We start from the raw sequence: 21078 nt of genomic DNA, 5'->3' as shown, positions 1-21078 counted from the left end.
ATCCTATGCTTAAAAATTGTTCTAAATAATACAGAAATTCTTCACTCTATAAAAACCACTTTTCTGAGACAAATATGATCCCGATACCCAAAATGAGATGAAACAAAACAGAAAAGAGAAATATCAACCCTTTTCACTAATGAATATCGATGTGAAAATTTAAAATACAAATTTTTCTGAGACTATGATAACATAACAGTTTATATGAAAGCTGGCTTCATCCAGTCAAAATTACTCTTTAATTTCTTTACATCTTCCCAAAAGCACATTTCAATGTCTTTAAACAGTTATAAATAAAATGAGATAGGGCCTCTTTAGAAGGCAATTTGTATCAAAGAACAAATGGATCAGACATAAATCTTATTTTTTATAATAACTAGCTAAATTACTGATTCACCGAGAAAGGTGAAACTCCATATAGATCTAGCTAAGTCCAAGGCAACTAGCTCGTTCAAGCAACCGACTAGTTCTGGATGGTTTGCAGATGCTACGGAGCTGTGAAGCTTTAAACTGAGTTAGAAAAAGGGAGCTAAATGTCACCAATCTAAGTGAGCAAATCCCAGTCATTTTTTAATGTTCCAATTATGAGGTCAGAAAAATCTAAAGACAGGGATTAGTAGAATCCTTCTGGAGTCAGAAGATGCATTGATGGATTTATTTTCAGTCACTATTTCCTAAGCTTCACCAAGTACTAATTTGGATATTTCAAACTGGATGTCCCAGAGTCACCTTTAACATATCCAAAACAAAATTCATTATATTTATCCCCAAACACACTCCTCTTTTCAATTTCCCTATTACTATTTAGGGCACTATCATCCTCCCATTCACCTCGGACCTTAATCTTAGTGTCATCCTCAAACTGACTCATTCATCCCAGTCATCTTTCTCCACAACATATTTCATATATGTCTTCTCTCTACCCACACAACTACCTCCCTAGTTCAGGTCTTTATCACATCTTGCAGGACAATTGCAATAGTCTTTTAACTGGTTAATCTCACCTCTGCCCTCTCTAATCCATCTTTTGGCACAACTGCCAAAGTGATTTTCCTAAAGCATAGTTTTAACCATAGGGACCTATTTCAATATACTTCTAGCAGCTCCTCTTACCTCTAGGAACAAACTGGCCTCTTTCTATTTTTTTAGTCTTCTTGGCTATACTTTCCAACATGCATTCTATAGTCAAGCCCTGCTGACATACTAACCCTTCTTTATATATACTTCTCCATCTCTCATCTCTGTGATTTTGCACTGGTTGCCCCCAGGCCTACAATACTCTTGCTCCTGATCTCCAACTCTTAGAATCTCTGACTTCCTTTAAGAATCAGCTCAAATCCCATCTTCCTCAAGAGGCCTATCTCAGAGTCCCCTTAACACTAATGCCATTTTTTCTACCTTACCTTCCATCTGCTCTTTATGTATTTTGTATTTCCGTATACATATTGTTTTTCTATTGAATGTATGCTCTCTTTGTATTCGTAGGGTTTAGCATAGTACCTGGCAAATAGTAAGGGTTTATTAAATGCTTGCTTGATAAGCAAAGAATGAAGGGGACATAGCCTAGAAAGGCACATGGAACAAAACCATCTTATTTGCTTGCTAACTTAGTTTTTTTGGTTCTGCCTTGTTAAAGCCTGGTGGGTTTATGTAAAATGTCCCTTGTATTGTATATTTCTTTGACAGTTATTGTTCAAAATTTTCCAAAACCAAAAAATAATGGTTATAAATTTACAAGGAGGGATTTGCTCAGAGACTTCCCTCCTGCCATATACCACATGGTTTTGATCAGGGAACAAAACACCAGGTGGCAGTATAACTTAATCATTGGCTCCTTTTTGAGGGTGTTGATAATTCTTTTAAAAAATTAAAATGTAAAATTCAAGTTATAAAGTAAAAGCAAATATGGTAGAGCACAAATTATAGAACCAGAGAGACTGATGGAAATAGGAACCAAGGCACAAAGACAAAATTGTGAGAAGAGTCAGGGAAGAGGGACAGAGAAGATGGATCCCCTACTTGTCAAAATTGACATCCAGCATTCCTGGCTTCTCCGTACTGATCCCCAGCAGTGGGGTGTCTAGTCTCCGGATGCTGTCCTTTTCCACAGTCTGTGTCCAATCTTGAAAAGTCTTTCGAACCAGTTCATCCATAGCCTGGGTCAGCTGCTGGTATGTGTGGACACTCTCCTCTCCAGTGCCAATGTGGGGCAGAAAATGGGCAGATGAGAGGCACTAAAAATTCAGGTGGGAAAAAATGTATAAGCAGGCTATATTTTTAACATGTTAATACCTAATTTGGTCCAAAGACTTTTACCTGGAGGCTATAGAAAGTTTAGTTGAAAGATTGAAAATACTATCTACTAGAAGAGAAGATACTTTCAGAGAGAGGATTGATTTATTTCAAGTGCAATTGAAGTATAATTTTCTCACTTTCTTTTTCTTGACTTTGTCTTTACAACATGGCTAATATGGAAATATTTTACATGACTGCATATGTATAATGGGTATCATATTGTTTGACTTCTCAAGAAATGGGAGAGGGGCTAGAGGAAAGAAAAGAATTTGGAACTCAAGTGTTTTTAACAGCATGTTAAAAATAAATAAGAAAATGTTTAAGAAAAAAATGAAAATGTAAAAGAAAGATTTACATAAATGATCTGATCAATAGAGTGGGTCAAAAGAAAAAGATTGAAGATGTTATAAAAGAAAAAGATTGAAGAAGATGTTATAGAACAGAGAAGACATTACATTGAAAAAGAAAAAGGAGATAAAAAAAGAGACAGCAAGAACTAGGGTCTTACTAAAAGAGAAATACACAAAGTGCAGAATGAGTGCCAAGCACCAGAGTTGAGATATGAAAGGGTAAGATACTAGAAGATACTAGAACACTTACATTCATGGAACGATCAAGGCGACGACGCAAGGTGCGCACCCAAAAGGCATGACCAGAATACTGGCCCATATATGGAGGTATATAGGGCCATTTCTTGCTCAGTTCCCTGTTCACCAGAGTCAGTTCCCCATTGAACATCATGTATAGATCCACTGCCTTCTTGTCAAATGTTCGCTTTATAGCCTAAAAATAAGATAGAAGGAGCTTGGGAAAGAAGTTCCTTGGATTCTTGAGAACTAATGTACAAGGAGGCTCCTCTCTTTTAGTAATTCCAGAGTGTTAGAGTTACTCTATGGAGGATGTTGCTAGATTTTTACATCCTTGGGTGATCTTGAGAGCACTGATAAAGTATTGATGATTTGGTGTGAGGTGGATATGGGATAAAAATGGGTTGGGGTAGTCTCTGGGTGAGGAGAGACCAGGTAGATTTAAAGATAGTGAGGGCTTTCAAGGATGCATGAAGAAGTGGGCACCTCGCGGCTTGCAAGTCTATGAAAGGTATCCAGTAGCAATACTCCATGTTCTACATCTCGAATTGTCTCAAAGGCTGCAGTAATCAGGTTTTGTGTCATCACCTCCAGATCTTTAATTCCTGCCCGGAACCTATAATAGTTGCAAAACATTACATGTTGAGATGAATGACCCCTCATTCCTGGCCTCTGCCCAATCCCCACCTGAAATCCTTTAACTCCCTTTACAAAATCATAGAATCTTAAGAGTTAGGAGGGACCTCAGAGGCTCCATCACTTTACTTTTCTAAAAACTGGTTCTCTCTAGCTAGCCCAGACTAGATGTGCAGAGGCTTTGATTGCCATGGTAGCTCTGACTTATTTCTGAGCTGGTGCATCACTCCTTGGATAACCTGGTATGTTTACTCAATGAACTCTCACCCACAGTCCTTGGAGCTCATCACATTAATTAGACTTTCTACAGACACCCAATTGACTCAGCCCATTACAGTTAGTAACTCCCAAACTCAAAAAGTTCTGTGAGTCTCCATCAACCTCCCTGACAGCAGGCATCACAGGCATAGGTCCCCCATATCTGGCACAACCCATTCCTGACCAAGCATCCTGTCTACAATATCTCTAATTGTTATCTAGTCTTTGATGACATCCAGTAAAGCAAAACCTACTATCTATTAAAGTGGCCCATTTTACTTTTGGACATTTCTATTACAATGTTTGTTTTTGTATTGCTTTCTATAGCAAACCTTTATTTGCCTGAAACTTAGACTCATTACTCCTAGAAGAAGGGTTGGGCACATCTGAGGCTAAACAGAATAAATCAGATTCCTTTTCCACATGACAAGCCTATAAATTCTTGAATCACATTTCCTTATAAAATTTTCTCTTCTGAGCTAAATATCCCAGTTCCTTCAACCAATCTTCATATTACGTTTCTCCAGTCTTAAATACTATCCTGTCTTTCTTCTATATATAATTCAATTTGCCTATTTCCTTCCTAAAAAGTTGCCTAAAACTCAACAGAGTTCAGTTATATGTTATAGTTTGACCATTTCAGAGTATGATGAAATCATTACTTCCCTACTTCTAGATACTATGCCTCCCTAAATGCACTCTAGAATAGTATTAGCTTTTTTAAAATTAATTTTATAATTATAACTTTTTTTTTGACAGCACATATGCATGGGTAATTATTTACAACATTATCCTTTGTACTCTGTACTGTTCCCAATTTTCTCCTCCTTACCTCCACCCCCTCCCCTAGATGGCAGGCATTCCCATACATGTTAAATATGTTATAGAATATCCTAGATACAATATATGTGTGCAGAACCTAATTTTTTTGTTGCACGGGAAGATATTACGTTTTTTGGCTGCCATATGACACTATTACTTTGAAGTGAATACACAAGGTTGCCATATCCTTTTCCCCAGAATTATTAAATGGTTATAATCATCCTTATCCCCTACTTGTGAAATTGATGTTTTGAACTCAAGTGTGGGATTTTGTTTCTCCTTATTAAATTTCATTTTATTAAACTCAACCCAACAATCTAACTGTCAAAGATCTTGATGATTCTGACTCCAGAATCTACTTAATTCTCTCAGTTTCATACTACCTGGAAAGTTAATAAGCCATTAATTAAAAAACTGAATAACATAAGACCAAGGACACATTCTCTAGAATACTACGCTAGAGATGTCATAACAAGTGACATCAACCTAGAATGATTATTCTTAGTCGGATTCAACCAAAAACAGTTCCAATCTCACCTATTACCTAGCTGATATTTATCCATCCTGTATATAAGGCCAGAATGAGAAACTCTGGCAAATAGATATCTATAATATGTTTCTAATCTACTGGTCTTATTACCCTGCCAGAAAAAGACATGAGGTTAATGTGGCATATCCTGGTCTTGAAGATAGGCTTTCAGTGATTTCTAATTTCCTTTCTAAGTATTTATAAACTGTCTCTTTAATTATGTGTTCTTTTACCCTCTTATTTGAAAATGCATATATGCTATTATCCAATCTTGTGACACTTCTCCCATTCTCCAACATCTTTCAAAGATCACTGATGGCAGATCAGCAATCACTTGTGCTTTCAATAAGACAGAATATAGTTTTTTAAGAGTCTTGTACTCAATTGAGGGCATCTAGATGCCAAATAACCATTGTCTCATCTCTTTTGAGATTTCCCTGCCAATTTTTTGCGTTTTTCCCAGTCCAAAGCTTATTCTTAAAAGACATGCATCAGACAAGTCCCTTTATTTTTCTTGATCTTGAAAACTTTTCCTTTTCTATTCACTTTTCTTTTTCTACTCAGTCCTCCTTCTGCCCCCTTCCTTGGCTTCACCCTATGATACTCCCTACCTATTATAATCCTCATGCCAAGATGTGTTCTTGACATCTAGGATGCCCCCATGAACAGCCCGTAGCATGAGTAGATTCTTGTGAAAGATGTCCTCAATCTCCAGCAAATTACGTGCTATTTGGGGCCCTTCAGCACCAAAGAAACAGGGTATGTCTTCCTGCTTGCCATCCACCCAACGAGCGAAGTGATATTGGCAGTCACAAACCTAGAAGAGATTGCACATTTGGTCTCCTGCTTCTCCTTCTTAGCCTAGAAGTTTCCAGCTAGAAGTGATCATACTTCATCTAATAAATAGGGTCAGTAAGAGGCATAATATATTGAAATCGAATTAAGGCTAAAGAACTAGGTCTAGCAATGATAATGATGGAGGCAGAATCTGTAAATAGACTAAAGAGGGAAAGAGTAGAGCCACTACAAAGTACCTGGCATTTAGTAGTCACTTAATAAATTGCTTTTTGCTTGATTAGTCCCTATTCCCCCATCTCCTCAGGCTCCTAAACAAGGTTCTGCCATTGGCTTTGGTTCCCCACCTTAACCAAAGTTTCCACACCTCAATAAGATCCTTGCAACGCTGTACAAAGGCATCAACCTGGGCAAATATGCTTGTTTGGTCCAAAACCCAGCCCCGGTTGGAGAACCTGAGTTGGGAAGTAGAAAACACAGGTATGATAGTTTTAGATCCATTGGCAGGAGATACAATACTAAATTAGTACTGAATTCACAGGAGTCTTTAGCAAAAAGGTTAATTCTAAGGGTTTATAATGGGAAGAACCAGAGACAGGGAATGATACATCTAGGTTCTAGACATGATGAAATCAAAATTCTGTGATCCATTTGTGGAAGGAAAGGGAGAAAAGGGAGGGTCTTGGGAACAGATATGGGTTTATTAGAGAGAGATGGGAAGTAGTTGGATTTGCGCCCAAAGAGAAGGACTAAATAGGGACATGAAATCTGTGACTATGAGAACTCAAAAGTAAAACATTGATTCAGGAAACAAATTCTGCTCTTTTGGGGATTGGGAAGGGTTCAGGGAAAAAGTGATATAACCTACTGGGTATGCAATTGTACAGCCTGCATGTAGTGGTCCTTCCATGCCTGACAGCATGCTATACAGCTGCGCAGACTCTCTTTGCTAGAATTGACATAGCCTTCAAATATTCGGTCCAGGGAAATATTATGGCAGCACAAACGTATGATCTCGTTGCTCATCTACAAGGATAAATTGATTTACTATAGTCTTCCAGTCTAATATCCAATATCCCAATCCTTTCTTTGAGTCGCTTTGACTGCCTCCCCAAGTCTACTCCTTTACTCATGGTTTTCTTTGCCTCTAACCACTCCCAGGTGTACTGTATATCTGGGTTATGAACCTTCACACTTTGGCTCAGGTGGGTCCTTGTCTCTAACCACATAATCACCTCTCACTAAGACTGTAGCTTCCTAACTAGTATCCCTCATTCTAGTTTCTCTCCTATCGATTTTTTATTTTTATTTTTTTTATTTTTATGCTGAGGCAATTAGGGTAAGTGACTTGCTCAGAGTCATAGTTAGGAAGTATTAAGTGTCTGAGGTCAGATTTGAACTTCAGGGCTGGTGCTCTACCCACTCCGCCACCTAGCTGACACTCTAATCCATTTTTAATGCATCTCTCAAAATGATCTTTTTTAAGGTTAATGCTCATCTTACATACAAAAATCTGCAATGGCTCTTTATTGCCTTTAGAATAAAATGTTAAAAGACTTTACCACAAGAACTTTCAGACTCTATCTCCACCTGCCTTCCTAACCTCATTTCATAAGACTTATTTATGTATTCTATGTGTCTATCAAACTGGGCTAATAAGCCATTCCCCAAATTTCTCTATCTTTGTGCCTCCAGCCCTCCAATGCTCAGCCTTGGCTTACAATCCTTTCTCATCTTCATCTTTCAAAGACTCCACCTTCTTTCAAGGCTTAGTTCAGATGCTACCTTTTGTAACATTTCTGGATTATACCCCCTCTCCAAATATTAATGGCCTCTTGTGCTTCAAATGTGTCTAAAGAGCTGAGTTCACTCAGGCTTTGTGTTATACTTCTCTGTTGACATGTTGTACTTCCTAAGAGAATGGAAGCACCTTTAAGAGCAAGAACTATTTTGTTACTTCAATACCTACAGAGAGAAATCACTTAATGCAATTAATTGCATTGAGTGTATTTAAATAAAACTCCCAAATTCACCCCCACACTCCTGTTAGCCTCATCCATACCCACTATCCAGATGCTTCCTTTCTAACTTGTTGGCTCCCTTTAGGGATTCTACAACTTTGAGGGAAATGGTTTTGTCCAAGCCTTGTCCATGTTTCATTCTTAAATCCTTCTTGCTTTAGTGGATAGAATAGAATCATATTTTCAGGGAATGCTAAATGTTTGTTGAATTAAATCCCAACACAAGGAAAAAAGAAGACAGCAGGTCTTCTGTAATCCTAATCCTTCCTACCAGAATTTCCAGTCTGAAAATTCTGCTTCCTAAGACTCCATTCCTTCAGATACAAAAAAATTCAGCTCAAGTATCTACCCTATTTAGGGTCTGAAGCAAAGAATAATTTTGGAAAACTTAAATGTTCTGTTGGGCCTCATACTTTTCAGATATCTTCACAACAACTTTAAGAAGTTGGTAATATTATTATCCCTACTTTACAGTTGAAAACACTGAGACAGAGATTAAATGACTTGCCTTGTTCAACAAAACTAGTAAGTATCTAAGGTATCCTTGATCCCAGTCCAGCATTCTATCCACAATATTCCTTAATATGATATATAAGCCTGAGAACCCTGGAAATAGCAGCACACCCATCTACCCAGATTATAGGCCTTGCTTCCAAAATGATGGAATAACTCTTGTGAAGATACAAATTGGAGGTGCTGTGGCTTCCACTTTGTCAGAAGATATCACTACTAAAGATGCAAAAGAAAAAGAAAAATTTCTAGGTACCAAATCTTTGGCACCATCAAACAGTTTATCATCGGAAATGACTTGAGTTTATCAATGAAAATGATACATCACCATCTGCTTTGCTACTGTATCCTATGGAGTAGTGGGGCTAAAATTTTCTATATGTGTTGTTTACTCTTACTAAAATGCAAGCTTCTTAAAAGTAGGAATGCTTGCTTTTCTAACTATTCTTCAGTACCTTTAAGGTCCCTGTGATTCCCAGATGATATCTGGCTGAATGAACTTAGTGCACAAGTCTTCAAAACCTTGAGAAACAATAAACCCATTTTCATCACACAGACCTTTCGGAAGAGGGAGGTGAGCCTCTCACGAGTGTTATAGTATGGGGAGTTGACCCAGATAATGCGGATGAGACTGAGCAGTAAAGGGAATTTACTGGGTATGTCCTTAGGCTGCAGAACTGCCAGTTCCTGATAGGGCTCCTTCAGGATTGACAAGAAGGTCAGGTTTGACTGTGCTTGCCGGGAACCATCCTACAGGTGAAAAAATGCTGAGTTAGTCATCAGAGAACATATTAGAAATAGGACTCTTAATTTCACTGGGGCCCTATTTTAATTTGCTATCTCCATATTATCTTTTTCAAACTACCTGACCCACTATCAGCTATTCCATAATACTATTGCTCCTCAGAATTTCTGCCCATTGCTTGAACTGTATTTTCCCTAGTTTATATGTTACTCTGGGAGTATAACATCTTTTTTTCATGAGTATGTATCCTATAATCTCCAAGTACCCTAAGAAGAGTATGTATTTCTATTTCCTCTCTGTGCAAGACTCTGAAAACAGCAGTCTTAATACTAACTATCCAATTCCAAATACATTTTGCTCAACAATCTCTCTCTCTCAATATATACATATATACATATATATATATATATACACACACATATATATATACATACTATGAGATAAAAGTATAATAGCTTATATAATATCTACAATTGAGACCCAAGCAATATGATTTCTTAAGCTTCATGGTATGGTTGGCTGCTTATCTGGGATCCTGGAATTCTGTCAAGACAGGATATATATATGTATGTGGGGGGGTATATGTTTATATATATATATATATACACATATACGTATATATATACACATATACATATATATATATACGTATATGTATATATGCACATACACATGTATGTGTATATACATATATAATAGCCATCTTTTTTCCAGTTCGTTTTCTCATAGTTCTATAGGTTTCTCCGGTAAATGGTATGATTCACTTCCAAAACTTGATTCAAAACTTTATTCAAAATTCACTAGGAAGATTTCTAGAACTAACTCTGCCTCTCTCTTCTCAGAATAGTCCTTTACTCTATACCACATAATTCTAAAGTAGTAGTAGTAATAGTAGTAGTAGTAGTAGTAGTGATAGTAGTAGTAGTGGTAGTAGTGGTGGTAGTGGTAGTAATAGTAATGGTAGTCATAGTAGTAGTAGTGTAATAGTAGTGGTGGTGGCAGTAGTGGTGGTAGTAGTAGTCATAGTACTGGTAGTAGTAGTGGTAGTGGTGGTAGTGGTAGTCATATAGTAGTAGTAGTAGTAGTAGTAGTAGTAGTAGTAGTAGTTGTAGTAGTGGTAGTGGTAGTAGTAATAGTGGTAATTATTATAGTAATGGTGGTAGTAGTAGTGGTGTTAGTGATAGTAGCAGTGGTAATAATAGTAGTAGAGTAGTAGTAGTGGTGGTAGTAATAGTAATGGTAGTCATAGTAGTAGTAGTAGTGGTAATAGTAGTAGTGGTGGTGGTAATAGTAGTTGTAATTGTAGTAGTGGTAGTAGTATAATAGTAGTGGTGGTGGTGGTAGTAATAGTAGTAGTAGTGGTAGTCATAGTAATAGTAGTAGTAGTGGTAGTCATAGTAATAGTAGTAGTAGTAGTAGTGTAGTAGTGGTGGTGGTGGTAGTAATAGTGGTTGTAGTTCTAGTAGTGGTAGTAATAGTAATAGTATTAGTAGTGGTAGTCATAGTAGTAGTAGTAGTGTAGTAGTGGTGGTGGTGGTAATAATAGTAGTTGTAGTTGTAGTAGTGGTAGTAATAGTAGTAGTAGTGTAGTAGTGGTGGTGGTGGTGGTGGTAGTAATAGCAGTTGTAGTTGTAGTAGTCGTAGTGGTAATAGTAGTAGTAGGATAGTAGTAGTAGTGGTAGTGATAGTAGTAATAGTGGTTGTCATAGTTGTAATAGTGGTAGTAGTGGTAGTAATATAATAGTGGTGGTGGTAGTGGTAGTCCATAGTAGTAGTTGTAGTTGTAGTAGTGGTAGTAATCGTAATAGTAGTAGTGGTAGTCATAGTAGTAGTAGTGTAGTGGTGGTGGTGGTGGTGGTAATAGTAGTTGTAGTTGTAGTAGTAGTAGTGGTAGTAGTAATAGTAGTAGTCATAGTAGTAGTAGTAGTAATAGTAGTAGTATGTTAGGGTCCTTACTAGGTGCTAAGTTGGTACTTAATAATTCTCTAGCTCAGAGTTCACACCTTAGTTCAAAACTTTAAAGGAGTTTACACTTTTAAAGGAGCTTGCTCACTGGTTGTAAAGGAGTTCCCACAAGCCCCTGGGAGTACCCACAAACCCATTCTCTGGGAGAATATAAGGAGCCAACATTGAGTCTGGAAGGCAGTCAGGACAGTCTTCCCAGTCTTCCCAGTCTTCCCAGGAGAACTTCAAGGAAGCTGGAGGAGATTCAGAGCCAGGATTCAGGAAGAGGAAGATTGGAGATTCTACTGTGGTGCTGACTGGGGACACTTGGACAAGAGCAGATTCAAAAGAACTAAAGGAAAAGAAAGGCTGCTCATGGAGATTCACAACTAGGATTGACTTCTGGGAAACCCACAATCCCACATTCTTGGAGGCAGAGTCTGATTCATTCCCACATCTACCTTCACTCTGGTTGGAGGCTCCAGAAGCCTCCCAAGAAACCTGCTCCCAGAGAAAAGGATTTATAGAAAAGAAACCTCCTCCCAGAGGATTATAATTGTGAGACAACAGAACATTGCAGTAGTGGTATAGTAGTAGTAGTGGTAGTCATAGTAGTAGTAGTGATAGTAGTGTAATAGTAGTGGTAGTCATAGTAGTAGTGTAATAGTAGTGGTGGTGGTAGTAGTAGTAGTAGCAGTCATAGTAGAATAGTGGTAGTAGAAGTAGTAGTAGTATAGTAGTTGTAGTAGTGGTAGTGATAATAATAATAGCAGTAGCAGTAGTAGCAGTAGTGGTAGTCATAGTAGTAGTAGTGGTGGTGGTGGTGGTGCTGGTGGTAGTAGTAGTCATAGTTGTAATCATAATCATAGTAGTGGTAGTGGTAGTAATAGTAGTAGTAGTTAGTAATGGTGGTAGTAGTCCTAGTAGTCGTAGTCATAGAAGTAATAGTAGAAAATTTGAGGGATGTTTTTTTCCAGGGTAAAAATTGTCTTCCCATGCTACCTTTCCCCATACTCTTTTACCTATTCAGCTAAATCCTATTACTCCTCAATCTCTTTTTTCCTTTTCCATTACTGTTCCTGAAATGCCATTCTGATCATTAAGAAACTTCCCTTTAATTTCTACCTCTTCTTTTCATACACTTTCCATCTTTCACTCACTGTAATCTGGATCTCTCCCAAAGATTATCACTAGTCACATACTGTAATGCCAGTTGCTTCTTACTTCCTATTCCCTAATTAATATATTATTATATATTATATAATTAATGTTATATATTAATATATTCCTTACTTCCTAATATTCCCTCTGCCACCATCACTTATCAACGTCTTCTCCCTTGAGATTCACTTAATTTCTCTATGTCATTTGGCTCATATAGACAAAAAAGAAACAAAATTATCACTTTTTGCAGATGATATCTACTTAGAGAATCCTAGAGATTCAACTAAAAATTAATTGAAACAATAAAAAACTTCAGCAAAGTAGCAAGATAAAAATTAAGTTCACAAAAACCATTAGCCTTTCTGTATTTTAACCACAAACTCCAACAAGAAGAGACAGAGAAATTCCATTTAAAATAATTATACAATGTATAAAATATTTAGGATTCACCTACCAAGATGTAGTGAGAATAAAATGTTTTACGGTTCTATTTTGTGAATGAATAATTGTTATATAAATTATTTTTCTATAATAAGGATTTGAGTGTTATAGTTTAGCAGTGACACCAGATTTGGTAACCAATTACCAATGATTGGAGTGTCTCTCAGATTTTGTAAACAATTGCTAATGATCTGTCCTCCAAATGTGGTAAAAAACTGAGAACCATCTATCTTTGATAATTCATTTCAACATAACATCAGATAATCAATCACCAACCAGAACTTGATTATCACCAGCTAATGCCTGTAGTTAGAACTTTAAGAAGCCTATCAGAGATCCCCAATCTTAGGTTAAAACTGAGGTTGCTTCCTATATCCTTCTACACTTTTCAATTAAGACTAAAGTATCTGCTATGTTCACTTGAAGGCATTATTGATAAAACAATGGAAATTTGGCTTGCCAGTCAACCACCCTGGAGGAAAACACACAACCATCAATTGAACAGAGAACAAACCTTGTCATCAAGTATTGGTACAACATATGCTTACTTCACAATAAATTAGGTTGATCAATTACTTCCTAGGAAATCAGATTGATGGTGTTTATACTGTCTAACATAATATAAATTAATTTTTCTACATATTGATTAACAAAGTTTGATTGCTACCATGGAGAAGTATACATCTAATTAGTATTTCCACAGAACTACTTAGCAAAAGTAACAGTAATTTGGTTCTGCATGTACACCATGAATTACACAAGATACGCACAAGATTTATACATAAAATGTCATTAAATTTAATTGGACTTAATTGGAGAGATATTGCTGGTCCTTACTACTATAATAAAAAAAAAAAAAAACCTAGACAATACTGTCTAAATTAGTTTAACTTATTTAATACTATAGCAATCAAACTAAAGTGTTTATTTTATTATTATTATTTTATTTATTTATTTGTTTGTTTATTTATTTATTTATTTTTTTAAAATTTATTTGCTGAGGCAATTGGGATTAAGTGACTTGCCCAGGGTCATACAGGTAGGAAGTGTTAAGTGTCTGAGGCAAGATTAGTATAGTAGTATCGCTGCTACTATTAAGAGCAATAAGACAAGAAACAGAAATTAAAGTCAGAAAGATAGGTAAAGAGGCAACAAAATTATCCCTATTTGCTGATAATATAATGGTATACTAAACAACAACAAAAAAACCTAGAGAATCAGCAAAGATACTCAAATAACTACAAAATATTCAGGAACTGACCTATCAAAGTACACAAAAGACTTGTATAGATTCAATTACAAACTTAAAGAAATAAAAAAAAATCTTAAATAGCTGGAGAACTATTCAGTGTTCATGGCTAGGCCATGCTAATATAATAAAAATGACAACACTATCAAAATAAATTAATACTTTTAATGCTATATAATCAGATTCCAAGGGTATACTTTATCAGACTTGACAAACTTAACAAAATTCATTTGCAAAGACAAAAGATCTAAAATAGCCAGAGAAATTATGAAAAAAGTAGGGATGAAAAACTAGCACTCCTAGGCCACAAACTACATTATAAAACAGTAGTTATCTGTAGGTTAATAGTAGTTAACAGTAGGTTAAAAAATAGATCAATGGAACAAATTAGACAAGGAAGAATCAGAAAAAAATGGAACTCTATAAAGCAGTGTTTGATAAAGTAGAAAACATAAATTACCTAGAAAAAAATCTCCTTGTTTGATAAAAACAGATGGGAAAACAGTCTGGCAGAAAACAATACTTAGCACCATATTCTACAATACATTCTAAATGAATATATGGCCTTAATCTTAAGGATCATAATATAAAAAATAGAAGAGAAATAGATCATATACTTCTTACAGCTATGGATAAGAAAGAAATATAATCTTTTGTCCTGTTTTTTTGGTGGTTGTTGTTTTTTTTTTGTTTGTTTGTTTGTTTGTTTTTTTGGCTAGGTAATTGGGGTTAAGTGACTTGACCAAGGTCACACAGCTAGGAAGTATTAATTGAGGCAAGATTTGAACTCAAATCCTCCTGATTCCAAAACCAGTGTTCTATCCACTGTGCCATCTACCTGTCCCAAGAAATATAATTTTTTCTTAATGTACATTATTTCTTCCTTTATTTAAAATATGTACTTTTACTTTAAACGCACTAAGTATTTCTGGATCCAGATTCAAATTTGATAAGGAAATATAGTCTTAACCAAGCAAGGGATAGAAGCAATTACAAAAGATAAAATAGATAACTTTGATTATATGAAACTAAAAAGTTTCTGTATAGACAAAATTAAGGCACCTAGTTTAAGGGAAATAGTTGAATAGGAAAAAAAAATTGTATCAAATTTCACTATTGAGTTTGGTATCCAAGATATATGAACAATACATACATACATATATGTAAGGTTCTTGTTGGTTTTCTGGAGGTCTCTGGAGCAGCGTTCTCACCACAAGAATAGCCAGGTGTTAAAGTCCAAGTTCTTTATTGTCTCTGGGCCTGGGCCTGGGCAGCTTACTGGAGAGTCTTTCAGACTGGCCTTGTCTGAAGGGTGCAGTAGGCCAGCCACCACTGTGGTGTGAGATGAAGTGAATGAATCTCTCTCCTTGGCTCCAAGAGCTTGAGCTCCCTTGTAGAGGGCTGAAACTCTGAATATGTGTACTTGAATCAGACAACTGAGCACTTAAGGCTAATTACCTATTTGATTCATATGAGACAATGATTCTATTAGCATATGTTTGGATAAATGGCTCTTCTCACAGGTGATGCTGGCTGAATGTTTGGTGTTAAGATACTGGTAAGCAAGGATAAGAGTGAGAGAGGCCAGAGTCACTTTGCAGCAAGATGAGGAGAAGGGAGGCTAGTGGCTCTGGACTCCAAGATTCTGCTTGGCTGCCTCTTTCACTTCTTCCTTTAAAGACCAAGGACTTTAATTTATTCTGATTCTAGCTGACCCTGAAGCCCTCCAGAGAGCTAGCCTATACTTCACAATTGGTGCCCAATGTGGACCAAGGACCCTAATTTCACTGAAGAAGTCCTGGTGACCAGGAAATAGGATGAGTATTTTTAATAGACAAACAGGGAACTTACTTTATTAAGAGCTAAACTAGTAACTTTCATTTTTTTAGCTGAAATGGGGCAGATATTAGAAAAGATTCTCCCCCACCCCAGACCCACCCCCATCCCAAAGGAGCTCTATAGAAAGCATACTCAGACTAATAAAGAGGTAAGGTTTGCTTGTAACTTGGGAGCAGATTGATGGATTTGTGGATTCATTAGGATGCATATCCCCTTAGTTCTTCAAGGAAGAAGAAATAGAGGCAGATAATTGGAAACTAGTAAGAGATCAACTATGTGAATATTACAATGATAAAGGTCTCAATTCAATTTCTAAGGAAACATTCTATATGTACAACTTTAAAAATTTGGCCTTAAAGAATTCCACAAGTTCTAGAAAAAAAAGTAAAGTTTTAAGAACAGCCAGATGAAAAAGTGTGAGGAAAAGAGGAAGAGAAGGGAGAGAATAATGGAAATCTCACTGGAGGGCATGGGGAACTTAAAGAACTTCTCACTCTCACAGTCCAGCTTCAACTCCACTTACATCCAAGCAGGTTCTTGACCCTCCCTCATCAATCTCACCTTCCTGGGTGGATGGAGGAGGAGTAGGAGCAGCAGTGATATCACTAACACCTCCCCACCGCAACAATCACCCCCTCCTATGACTTGATTGCAAAAGGCACTACTTAAAGCCAAAGAGGAAGGACAGAATACAGCTGATTTGACAATAGAAATGTATCCTGTGATTGAACAGTTTAACTTTTCAGGTCAAGAAAGAAGAAGATACACTCCTTTTAATCTAGAAATCATCAAAGACCTGAAAAAGCCTGAACTCTTTATGGGGCTACATCATCTTATATTAAGATGTTATTACAGAATTTGGCTTATGAAATTTTAACCCCTAGTGACTGGAAATCTATAGCAAGGACATGTTTAGAACCTGGACAAAACTTGTTGTGACTCTCTGAATATAGTGAACTTTGTAGGATACAAGCCCAACAAAAGAGGCAAACTGGAGTTAATCCTCCAATCACCTGTGACCAACTAACAGGTGTAGGTCCTTATGCAGACCCTTCAGCACAGATTAACTACCCCATAACAGCATATGAGCAAATTGCTTCTGCTGCTATCAAAGCATGGGCTTTTCTCCCAGGTAAACAGGACAGAGGAGAGGCCTTCACAAAAATAGCACAAGGGCCAAATGAACCCTTTACTGATTGGATGTCTGCAGAAAGTTGTCATACGAACTATTGGTGAAAATGCAGCAACAGAAATTATGATAAGGCAACTTTCCAAAGAAAATGCTGATGAGGTTTGTAAAATAATTATACTAGGACTATACAAGGATGCTCCTTTAGAGGAGATCATAAGACACTGTGCCACAGTGGGCACAAAAACCTTTTATACCCAGGCTATGATGCAGAATTCCCAAGATGAGAACATGGGAAGACAGGGTCCCTTTTGGCAAGGGACTTCCAGAGAGACTTGTCAATGCTTTCTATCTGGTAAAGTAGGGCATCTGAAAGCTCAATGTTGGCATAGAGACAGAATAAGAAAACAGAGTGAGGGAACAAGACCCAAAACCCCATGTCCAAAATGCAATAGAAGCTTCCATTGGGCATCAGAATGTAGACTGATTCAGGAAAACAGGATGAGGGGCCCAGCCCCAGGGACCAAAACAAAAAATACTTGGACCATGATGGCAGCCAATGCTACACCCACAGAGTCTTTATAACTTCAATACTCAGGCATGATCAATCAGTCAAGAAGCAATCTGATGGGAGAATGGGATTACATAATCAATCAGAAAGGGATTACACTTGGGGAGAATAGAGTTGTATGCAGCTGTGACTACTGAGATATTCCCTGGAGAGGTAAAATCTATTCGTATACAACCTATGGATCCTTTGCCTCTAGGCACAGTAGGCTTGATCATTTCACCTCCTGAGGGTACTTACAAAAGAGTGTTCATCCATACACTGATGTTGGAAATTGAGGAATATGTAGATAATATCCCAATCACTAACACAGATAGACAATGTGTGACTTATCAATCAGGTTTACTGATACGGATTCCAAATACTCAATCTGGTGATAGTTGCCCAGATTCTGACTCCAAGCAACAGAATCCAGGAATATTGTAAACTGCAGCAGTTACAGTTGATCATTCTATGCTCACTATCTATATAAATGGCATGCCATTTATATGGAAGGATGGTAGACACAGATGTAGATCATACAATCATTAGAGGTGCCAACTGGCCCAGTCACTGGACAAAGATTAAGATAGACACCTATATATCTGGAGTAGGAGGATCAATAGCAGCTGAAGTCAGTGTACCCCTTTGAAATGGACATTTGAAGGTGAAACAGGAGTTTTTACTCCTTTTATAATTGAAAAAATCCCCATCAATCTGTGGGGAAGAGATATCTTACAACAGTTAGGATTACAAATTAGTACTTCGATTTTTTTAGACAGGGCTGCTGTTGAAGGCTTGCCAACATTCTCACCTATTCCTATTCAATGGAAAACCGATACACCAGTGTGGGAAGAATAGTGGTCCTTAAGCTAGCGATAAAATTCAGGCTTTACAATACAGTACAGTACAGCACAGTACAGGAGCAACTTGACAAAGGACTCTTATAACCTTCTCTAAGTCCTTGGAATTCCCCTGTATTTGCTGTAAGAAAGAAATCTGGAAAATGGAGAATGTTGACTTGATTTAAGAAAGGTAAATGAACAGATGGAAACTATGGGAACTCTTCAGCCTGGACTTCCATCTCCTACTCAATTATCTAGAGAATGACTCTTTGGGTTATAGACATTGTTTGTATTCTATCCCTCTAGATAAGGAGGATATGAAAAGATTTGCCTTTTCAGTGTGCAGTGTTAACTGAGCCATATAAAAGATATGAATGGACACAGGGAATGAAAAACAGCCCTTCTGTGTGTCAAATGTATGTTGTTGCTGCTCTTACTCCAGTAAGAAAAGTATTTCCAAAAGTAATGTTATTACATTACATGGATGATTTATTGGGATGTGCACCTGAGGAACAAATGTTAGAAGCATGTCTACAAAAGACCATAGAAACACTAAGGAACTACAAATTGCACATAGCTCCAGAAAAAATTCAAAGACATGCTCCTTTTCAATATTTAGGATATGAAGTATACCCTAAGGTTCTTACAGTATAAAAACTTTCCTTAAGAACAGAGAAGCTAAACACCTTAAATGACTTCCAGAAATTGATAGGAGATATCCAATGGATGTATCCCATGTTAGGCTTGACTACCAGTCAGTTGCAACCATTATATGACATTTTAAGGGGAGACAGTGCTTTAAACTCACCACACCAGCTTACAAAGGAAGCTCAAGAGGATTTGAGAGAAGTTGAACTGGCTTTATCCAATTTGGTTGAAAGAGTCACTCAAAAACCCTTGGAAATATCAGTTTTTGCTACACAAGAGGTATCCACAGAAGTCCTTCATCAAGGAGACAGTGTGATAAAGTGGGTGAACCTCCCAGCACAACCAGAACAAAGCCTTAGTCCTTATCCAGTGATTGTGGCTAGAATTTTATTAAAGGCCATTAAGCGAGTAGTACAGTTATCTGGGATAAGACCTGACAAGATATACACTTTTTGCACCAATGCATAAATTAATGTATGCTGTGAAACCATCCCAGAGTGGCAAATTTTATATCCACAGCTCCAAATCTTACACACAGGTCTCCATTAAAGATAACCAGACTATTACATAATTGGCCATGGATTCTTGAAGAAAAAGTTTTTAAAGTTCCTCTTAAAGGACCAACTATCTTTACACATGCATCCAAACATAATATTTGTGCTATATACTCTCGTGACTTAACTATAAAGAAAGTAGTCAGAACTCCTTTTCAGTCTACTCAGCAGAATGAATTATATGCAATCATTCTAGGTCTTAGTTATTATCCAGGAGATACAAATATAATATCTGATTCGGCCTATTCAGTAGGTGTGATACAAAGAATTGCCATAGCCCAAATAAAATTTGTAGTCTCTAATATATATCAGCTCTTTAAGGAATTCCAAGAGCAAGTGAGAAAGCATCCAGGTAAGATTTATATCTTGCTTGTTCACTTTCCAGGTCCTATTTTTTATGGAAATTCAAAGGTATTATAAGATAGTCTTCTAGCCATGTTAGCCAATACTCCTTTATTTCAGGCAGCCCAAGAATCTCATTCTAAATATCATCAGGTTGCTCGAGCTTTATGTTTACAATTTGGAATAACAAGAGAGGAAGCTAGGAGCATAGTAAAAGCCTGTATAGCTTGCCTTCCTTTCCATGCTTCTACACTCCCTCCAGGGAAGAATCCTCCTGGTTTGAGACCTAATGAAATTTGGCAAATGGATGTGATCCATTATAAATCTTTTGGTCGTCTGTCTTTTATCCATATTGTGGTAGACACCTTTTTAGGATTCACTTTTGCAATACCAGCAACAAAAGAGACAGTTTGTGTAGTCACTGAATTCCTTATATAAGCTTTTGCAATTGTGGGTGTGCCACAAACAATAAAAACAGATAATGGACCTGCATATACTTCTAAACATTTTGCACACTTTTGTGTGCATTTTTACACACCCCTGGCATACCCTTTAATCCTCAAGGACAGGCAATAGTAGAGAGGAGAAACAGAGACATCAAGATACTCCTCCAAAAACAAAAGAAAGGGGGAGCTACAGATAACCCTAGAAATTTTCTAAATTTAGTTCTTTATACAATTATTAACTTTTTTATTTTTGACAAAGATGTACTGGTTCCAGCAGACAGGTTTTATAATCCACCGGAAGGGCAGTGTCCAGTGCGAGCAACTCCACTATCTTTAGATAATTGCCAGGTGATGTAAAGAAATCCAGAAAGTGGGGAATGGAAGGGACCAAATAGGTTAACTGCTTGGGGAAGAGGGTTTGCTTGTATCTCTACAGACTCAGATGGGTGCCAATGAGCCTTATCTGCCTTGTCCATCAGAAAGAGACTGAGAAGACCCTTGAAACAAAGGAGAAGACCCCAAGAAACATTGGGTGGTTCCATTACTGATTATGTCCACCACTGAAATAGCATGGTAGTTATGGCAATTGACTCATGGACATCAAAAATTATTAATGAGACTGATGCAAGACTTCAAAACCCTCAGGAATCATTGAAATCCCTGAGACATGATGAGACTGTTGCAGGACTTCAAAATCTGTAGGGAATCATTGGATTCCCTGACACATGAAGT

General features: G+C 37.1%; 1 protein-coding gene across 1 annotated transcript in view; it reads right to left on the bottom strand.

Annotated features, from left to right (window-relative positions):
• LOC141566784 (dynein axonemal heavy chain 2) overlaps window positions 1–21078 on the bottom strand; it is a 117936-nt gene that overhangs the window by 82746 nt on the left and 14112 nt on the right. The window contains exons 3-9 of the mRNA XM_074311828.1: window positions 9012–9203; window positions 6791–6948; window positions 6290–6377; window positions 5739–5944; window positions 3369–3498; window positions 2896–3078; window positions 2020–2234 (exon numbers count right to left, since the gene is read on the bottom strand). Of these exons, the coding sequence (XP_074167929.1) occupies window positions 2020–2234; window positions 2896–3078; window positions 3369–3498; window positions 5739–5944; window positions 6290–6377; window positions 6791–6948; window positions 9012–9203 (1172 nt within the window). The remainder of the gene's footprint in view (window positions 1–2019; window positions 2235–2895; window positions 3079–3368; window positions 3499–5738; window positions 5945–6289; window positions 6378–6790; window positions 6949–9011; window positions 9204–21078) is intronic.

This window comes from Sminthopsis crassicaudata, chromosome 4 (assembly GCF_048593235.1).
Source record: "Sminthopsis crassicaudata isolate SCR6 chromosome 4, ASM4859323v1, whole genome shotgun sequence".
In the NCBI taxonomy this organism is placed as follows: Eukaryota; Metazoa; Chordata; class Mammalia; order Dasyuromorphia; family Dasyuridae; genus Sminthopsis; species Sminthopsis crassicaudata.
The sequence above is the reverse complement of the archived record's forward strand: the minus strand, read 5'-3'. Positions and strand labels throughout refer to the sequence as shown.